The sequence below is a fragment of the Etheostoma cragini genome, chromosome 7 (assembly GCF_013103735.1).
Source record: "Etheostoma cragini isolate CJK2018 chromosome 7, CSU_Ecrag_1.0, whole genome shotgun sequence".
NCBI classification, from domain to species: Eukaryota; Metazoa; Chordata; class Actinopteri; order Perciformes; family Percidae; genus Etheostoma; species Etheostoma cragini.
The window spans coordinates 26356328-26365026 of record NC_048413.1 but is presented as its reverse complement, the minus strand read 5'-3'; the positions used below and the strand labels follow the sequence as shown (position 1 = coordinate 26365026).

Below are 8699 nucleotides of genomic sequence, written 5' to 3'. Positions count from 1 at the left end.
GGGGGGGGGGGGGGGGGGGGGGTCAACAAAAAGCTACACTAGACAGCACCAAGACAACATAAGGGTGCACAATGCTCCCAGTTTGTTATTTTAATCGTTCTTTAATTTGTTAAAATCTAATTTGGATCCAGTTGAGCAATTTCTGTGATATTCTGATGTCTAACAAACACAAAAAAAGACCAATAGGAGTGAAAGTATTTCAAATTTGGGTAAATATGTGGTCTAAACTAGGGATAGACCGATTATTGGCTCTTGCCGATTATGTTGTTGTTGTTATTTTTTGGCAGGTTGCAGATTATCTGCATCGCCGTTTTATTTGCATGATAACCAATAAAGGTAATAATTTAAAAAGTGTGCTACTTCGGCTCGGCTGCAGCTCTGTGTGTGTCCCTCTGCTTTGGTTTCACTCACCACTGAGTCTGATTTAATGTCCCCCCCCACAACACTATGTCAATGTAAATGTCAGTTTTATTTCTATAGCACATTTAAAAACAACAGTTGACCAAAGTGCCGAACAGGGTCGATGTCAAATACATAAAAAACAAGTGTAAAAATGACTACAACCAAAGTGGATCACAGGAGACTCTCTGTCACTGTGACTCTCTGTTACTGGCTTTTATGTTTATATGTATGTTAAGTTTTGTGTTGGAATCTTACTTTTGACTCAAAGACTTTCATTTTCACTGTAAATGCATATCGGTCCCAAATATCAGTTTTATTAACTGATAATAATTGGTATCGGTATCAACCTCGAAAAACCAGTATCGGTCGATCCCTGGCCTGAGCATAACTGGATACTGTTTTTGTGCGTCAGCTCACTTCAGCTATCATTCTGATAATCTCTTCTCAGGGGTATTATTTAACCCATTCCCCCCAGCTGCCTGCATGGCCCAGCACGACGTCTTGTTTGGCTCTTCTATCTTGAAGCATGAGAGTGCAGTGGAGGCAAATGGCCAGCATTGATGACTGAATTCGGTTTCCTGCTGTGGGAAACAGGAGCTAAAGAGACCCCACTACGTCTAATGAGAGAGATCCGTGAAGCCGCTTCCTCCAATGCAACATCAGGGAGAGACGGAGAGAGGGAGGAGAGAGAGAGATGGAGAGTAGTAGAGACGTAGCACGGAGAGGAAGGACAGGGATGGAGTGAAAGAAGGGAGGAGAAACCTGACCTACTTCTCTTTGGCTTATTTATATGCTGAGGACAACATTGTGAACCAACCAGAAGCCTGGAAGCTGCCATAGCAACAACAGTCAGATAAATCCCAGTCTGAAAACCCAACTGGTTACACTTACTGTTTAGTTGTAAAACAATACCCATAGAAATCTGCAAAACTACCACTCAGTTTTCTTACATGTACATCCACATGCATTAGCAAATCCATTTTGTAATTTTGGCACATTCATATGTAACAAATGTGCAAAATGTTCACTTTCAGCCCATTTCTTTTCATTTCCTATATTCTCTGAGAGCTGCTAACGGATGATTCTTTTTTTTTGTGGTTCTGTTTCAGGAACTTAAAGCCCTCAGTTAAAGCTACTGGATTGAATTTTAAGTACTGACAACAACACTGTCGTTCCACCCACCCCTCCCCCAGGCAGTTGCTAGTAGCCAAGGAGGACATGGAGGATTAAAAAAACATGTTGGACACATTATCATTATCTTGACTCGAGCTTCTGCGGGGGAAAGTCACCGGACGACACAATCTTGTGAACAAAGTCATAAAAAAAATCCAGAGAGATTTGTGTGGAGCTGATAGTCTTAATTAGCTTTGTAGCAACTCATTTGGCGACGAGTTGAACGTAACAGACGTTCATTAATATCAAAAAGTTATGCACTAAAGCTTTAAAGTTAGGGGAAAAAAATCGTCTTAATTTAACATTGAAAAAGTCAATGCTGACTTGAAGCAGGAGACAGGAAGCACAGACTCTACAAATATTTAACCAAACCACCGTATTTCCTTTAAATAAACACACGTTCATCATTTGGGTGAGATGAGAAGATAGATGTCAATCTCAAGTCCAGTCTCAAAACGTCCTGAATTGGTAGGAGAAAATAAAACACATTGCCAAAGAACGTCATCAAGGCGGGAATTAAGTTTCTTTTGATAAAGAGCATAAAGTAAGAGAGCAGCGGTCCACTCATTATAACTGCTGGTTTAGCTTTAGTACTAATGTACAATGTATGTCTTCTATTGAGTAAGCCATGCTCCACAGGGCATCAGTAGTAATGGCCACATGAAGGTGGAGATGTTGGCTGTGTGTGTGTGTGTGTGTGTGTGTGTGTGTGTGTGTGTGTGTGTGTGTGTGCTGAGTCAGCGAGATTCCGAGCACTGAGCTTGTCCACTTTCTGGTCTAGACATTAAGACTGTAGCAGCCAGGGCAGATGTTTCATCCTAAGAGCTGCTTCACTAACCAGGGAAACGGTAACGGCGAAGATGAAAGCCGTTACATTTATCTTTGAAATGTCTTTAAACCTTGTATCTTACATCCGTGCTGTCTTTAAGAAGTATTAGGGCACTGACTGACAGGAATTATTATTGTAATTGTTGAGCTAGAGTGAACTAAATGCAGAGCTAATCACCTTATGATTGACAAACAACAAAAAACCATATCCTTTTCACAACATGATATGATCTAATATGCTGTACGAAAAGAGAGGCTACAACCCAAAGGTAGAGCAGTAGAGCCTGATCTTTTTCCCTCCCCATCTGCATGTGTTTTAGTGTGTGTGGGTGTGTGCATGCGTAGCATGACACCTGCTAAACAAGGCAGAAGTAGGACACCATGAATTATGCACCAATGCATTATGCACCTATCAAAGGCAGCGTGTTTATGACATACTGTACTTCATAAACCACGGATTCACACACACTCATAGTTAGTAAGGGAAAGATTATGATAATTATGAGTAGTATGTCAAATCAAAGTAACGGACTGGTTTCCTGAAGTGGAAATAATCAACGTGAGCCAGTTAACTGCACCAGATGTTCCTCAAACACGGTGCAGAAGGACGTGAGGAACCCCAGGAGATCTACAATAGAAGTGTTGTTTTCTTTTCTTAAATTACATATCACATGTCTGACCTAACAATAGAAAAGAACAACGATATTGGACTATTCTACAAAACCTGGGGTTTTAACAGTAATTTTCATACTCTTACATCCCTTGTTGATGTTAAGGAAAAGATCCTGGTTTTGGCAAATGAGTTATGGTTTAGGTGTCTTTAGGGTAAGCCAACTTAAACACTTAGTTAAGGTTATTTATAAAAAAGGGGGTGCATTAAGTGTATAGGTTTTTCATGGGTTCTGCATTGCAACTCAAGGTTGGCAATGGACACTATAATGTGAAGTGCAGAAACATCCAACATGGACGTAATTCCTAGGACAGGGATGCTCATCAAATACAATGGCTTAGCAAAACCATTGTGAATAAAAAATACTAAAATCTTTTAACATCCGCATCTCATGACCTTAATCAGTGGTAGACGGTTATGATAAAAACCATAAGATTAAAAAAAGTATTTTCCAAAGTCCTTAAAGAACCTTCATGCTCTGACCCCATTTTCTTTCAGGTGCTTTAACGAACACACAGAAGCCTGGTTTCAGATTATGAATAGTATAATCAATAGTATCAATAATAGCTTATTGATTGTTATAAACCCACCAGAGTTTGGTAGACTGGATTAATAATGGGGATTAGGCCTGCACGATTCGAGGAAAAATATGAATCACAATATTTATTTTAGCTTTGAATTGATATCACGATTCTCTGCCATGATTTTTTTCTCACAAAGTGTAATGTTTATTGCACACATGAACCATGACAAAACAAAACTAATTGGCAGTACCCAACATAGATTTTCTGTTGGCACCTAGAGCACATTGTGCACCATCACAAGCCTGTAAACACAGAGGCTTCAATGAAGTGAAGGGAGAGAATTTGAGCACTTGGGAGCACTTTAAAACCTATTTTATACAGTCTAGGTTTTAAACTCACAGAAGAAAGTAGTAGCGTGTGTGATGCAGTCAGCTCGTAAAATTAAATGTGAATTGAAGACATTTAAATATATATATTTTTTAAATCGAAGTTATTTAAAAATTAAATCGTGAACAGGGTGAATCGTGCAGGCCTAACGGGGATGTTATCTTCCTATGTCAAAGCTAGAGTCAATTCCAAACCCAACCGCGTCTGCATGACATCAATGCAGGTTGATTTCATTCTTACAGACATAACAACCCTTAAATCAACTGCTGACTTATTCCGTGCCGACCGCAAATGACGCCGACGGCACCGATACGTCACTGGAAACACAAGAGAAACTTTCTGTTGTTTACCAATTTTGTTGGGAGAAAGTCAAATTGTTCGTATTAATTCTAAAACACGTTGAGTTCCATCTCGAAACAAGTCTTTAGAATTGAGAACATACAGCAAAACCTTATGGATGAGCACGCTTTTAAAACTTCCTGTGTATTCCAGCGACACATATATGTCATAATCCTTGTATTTTCCCAGCGAAGACCGGCTCAACTAACCAAACTGACGGAGGCGTTACTTCATGTACTCGCCAGTTTGGGAGTTAGCATCAGCGAGAGTTAGAGACACTCACCCTGTTAAAGCGCTTGGCCTGGAAGAGGTGTCCGTTGACTCGGTAGAGTTTCCTCCATCTTCTGGCCCCGCGGCGATAGATCGATTCTAGGAGAGAGAGGAAACGGTTATAGGGTAACAGCATAATGGGGGTGGATGTGTGCTAAACTAGAGGGGAAAAGGGTGGAGAGGAGGGGAAGAGATGGAGTGGTAGCGGAGGGAAAGGTCCTGCAGCCACTTCCTTCACCAGGAGTCTGAGTTCAAGTGAGGGGAAGACACACGTCAGGTTTCTCTACGATGTACGCGCATGCTCACACACACACACACACACACACACACACACACACACACACACACACACACACACACACACTGAGCGCCAGCCTCCTTCTCTCCCTCACTCACCGGTCTACTCTCTTCTTTCACCCTCTCCCTTTGTCTTTCTCCTTCTTTCCCTGCTTCTTCCTTTCCTCAAATCCTTCATCCCTCCTTTTCTTTTACTCCTGCCAATGAATGGACTTATAAGTGCTCAATAATACCTTTTATTCAGAAGAGACCATGAAGGTGTTGCTATTTATAATAGCAGCATGTAGTTAACTATTAATAACCTGCAGGGCATAAACATTTGCCGAGCAGTGAGCTGAAACTTCTCTCGTCATATCAAACAATGATTTTAAAATGATTCATCAATATTATGACCGGCTGAAACAAACCAAATCAGACACATTATTATTTTATATCAGGGATGGGATTGTGCTCATTCGTTATGATATTGGTTTTATTTGATCATTCTTCTATTCTAAAATACTGGTTAATAAAACAGGAGGAGTTATCACCCGTCTATTTATCATTTAAACCTAATTATGATCAGTTATAAGAAAAATAGCTGTGTTCTGTATGTACAGTGTTAAGGGCTTACACATCAATAGTGGTTGGGGGAGCGGGGGAGTTTGTGACCCTCTGCCCATGGGATGGGACCAGGACTCAGCTGAGCCCACGTGGAACTCCGCTGAATCCCAGAGCCGCGCCAAACGTGCTGAAGGCCGGCATCCAGTAAACTCAACCAACTAAAAACGCTGTCACAACCTTTCCCTTTCCCCAGTCTAGTGGGGATGAACAGACACGTTGTGTCAGTGGTAAGCAAGAAGGTTCCGATCTGGGTTCGAATCCAGGTGGTTCCGGGCCTGTCTGTGTGGAGCTTGCATGTTTTCCCCCGTGTTTGCGTGGGTTTCCTCCGGGTGCTCTGGTTTCTTCCCACCATAAAGACATGCATGCTGGGTAACTAGGACCATATTGGGAAAATTAGCCGACTGGCTAACACTGGCAAAATTACAAAAGTGTTGATTAATCGCACAAATAAAAATTAGACAAAAGGCACGCCCTGTGGGACTGATCACATCCCTCAAAACCTGAGAATGCCCCGGGGGCAACTTTAACCCCTGGCCTTCAAAACCATCAGGTCATACCTAACTCCTTCCTGTGATGGGGGGGGGTTAATGCTACAGATTACTTTATTGCTGCCAAAATTGGCCACAGACATCAAATTAAAAATGATATTTCATGTAATTTCTAAGATAATTTGAATGCATTATTTAGCATTATTGATGTCCACATATAGTTCACTTTGGTGATTTGGCCTCTTTTAGCTTCTGTCTCATGTTCAAAAACATGGTACTACTGACAAAGTACTGATGATTAACGGATAACAGTAGTTTCGGCTATTATCAAAAGTAGGGCCGGACAAAATTACCATGACACAACAACATGAATGGCTTACGGTCCCAAATATACTCTTTACACAATTCCAATACATAGTGTCAGAATCCCATATAATTCAAATGACAACCATAACCAAAAAAGGTTCAGTCATACAGAGCAGCCCATGGTACACTTCACCCATGTCAAAGGGCATGCGATTACAAATTGTATAACCATCATGCATCTTGTCTGTTAGGTTGTTCACATTACTTAGTCATCATGGTCCATTCCTCCTACAGTGTGCAGATGATCCCTCAATAAGGAAATTATTATAGGCATCTATTATATTTCTATTAGCAGCAGGACATTTCAATTTCAGGGTGTCAAATTAGATGTCACTTAAAAAAAGAAAATAATTGAATTAGATGCACTGTCACACAGCAAGCAGTGGTGGCCATCAAGAGGAGCTGAGTAACTCGCTGTGACTAACAAGGCTACACACATAGAAGGATTTGTCAATGCGTGACCAATTTGTTATCATGTGATAATTGTCCACCAAAAAGATGCATGCAAGAAATTCACTATGGAACTGCTGAACACTACTTACTTTTTATCAGAAGATCTTAAACTAAACTGACTCACATGAGACATTTGTCCACAGTCAGTAGCTGTATTTTAACTGATTGTTATTATAGTGTGTCGCAAAGAAAATGTAGCTGTCAATTTCACGCTAATATGGGAAACATTCATCCCTATAAATCCAAAAAGATACACATCTGCTGCGAAAACTAGCATATAGCGGTACACCATGTTTGTTATTACTGGATGTCAATCCCTACTGGTGAAATAAGCCACCATAAAGAACATATCTGGTGATTGTTTTGCAGTGTTTGCCACAGGTCTTAGACAAAGAAGGACCTGCTCGTTGTTTTTAATGACATTGTATTTTTTTTCAGTTTACCAGCCGTTGGCAGATAGACCAAAAAGTTAATTTTGCACCCTGTACACCATGAAACGCGACAGCATCTTTCATTAAAACCTTCCCTGTCTGCTAAAGAACCACTTGTTAAAAACTGTACACCTCCAGCTTGTACCACAGACTCTCTAAGTGTAAACTCATGTGTAAGAGTAGATCTTGTGCATAGGCAGCAAACCATGACGCCGCTCCCAGGGCTGACTGATAAAACGGCTGCCATACAAATCAATAAATAATCAGTTTTCATGTGTTGCCTTTTGCTGTTGGTCACAAAAACCCACCACAGCATGAAGTGAACTGGTTGGCTGAACCACCTGAACCAGGCGTGGCACTCCTGACTCTCACTAGCTGTTCTCTAGCTGCTCGCCCAGTGCCCCCCCCCTTTACTGTCTGTACTGGTTTTCCAGTCTAGTTGGTTGCTGCAGAGATGGGTGCGGCTGTGATATCCTCCTCCACTCACTCATTTTTTTTTTTGGCCTCAGTTGCTATGGTTGCCATAGCCCACCATACACAAGCTATTGTTAGTTTGCACAGAGGATGCCAGGATGGCATTGTCTGCCAGTAAAAGTGCATCTTAACAACAACCCCCCCCTTCTGCTTTTCTGAAAAAGTATTCTACCATTGTGCAGAACATGCTGTGTAGCACATTATTCGCTGTCTATCTCTAGGGCAATGGGTGCAGAGATATGTTAAGATTGTCATGGTATGGAGTAAAACCTTGTTGTGGATGGTTTTAACAGGGGGACTCACATCTTCTTTAATGTTTAACCTAATATCGGTTCTTCTTTCTGCATCACCAACCACCCTTTGGCTATTATCTACAATGTACTACACACTGCAGACAGACTCCAGACAGAAAATGCACAAGTCGTCTTATTTTGGCAAGCAATATTGGCAAGCCCACGTCGCCAGGTCTTGTCCGAGCCAAAATGTAAGTTGTGCTCATCTCTGTATGCAAATAGGCCGTCCCTGAGAGGGATTTGAACACAGTATGAGACACTTGGTACATGAGGTACTGACTGAGGATTAACGGGAAAAACTGTGGCAAAACTGCTGTTAGAAATGTAGCACGTGGCCTCAAAGGGTTTAAGAGCAGAAGTGGCATTGCCGTAGAGGCATCTGTTGTCTTGAATGTACACTTCACAGCTACATTCTGACTTTTTTGCCTCATGAGGAATGTTCCTGGGATCCTAGTATCTTTCCACATATGTCTCCGAGTCAGGGCAGTGGAGGTCAGAGTGAAAGCGAGCAGAGGAGAGGCACAAAGGGGCTCTGCTCTTTGGGGTTCTCCACTGTGAATCTCATCTAATCCTGTTAACTCAAGGTCTCAAAAGGAAAGTGGCGCCTTCTTTGGAGACTCACTGTGGCGTGTTTCCATAGTTACCCAGCATTTCTTCCCCTGTGCCCGTATTAGTGGGTGACTGATAGAGGGGGGGGGGGG

At 41.6% G+C, this 8699-nt stretch overlaps 1 protein-coding gene across 3 annotated transcripts in view; it reads right to left on the bottom strand.

Moving 5' to 3' along the window:
- The window catches only part of prkcz (protein kinase C, zeta), a 94560-nt gene that overhangs the window by 42757 nt on the left and 43104 nt on the right, over positions 1–8699 (bottom strand). For all 3 annotated transcript variants that reach the window (XM_034875833.1, XM_034875835.1, XM_034875834.1), the window contains one exon: positions 4607–4692. In XM_034875833.1, coding sequence (XP_034731724.1) covers positions 4607–4692 — 86 coding nt within the window. The remainder of the gene's footprint in view (positions 1–4606; positions 4693–8699) is intronic.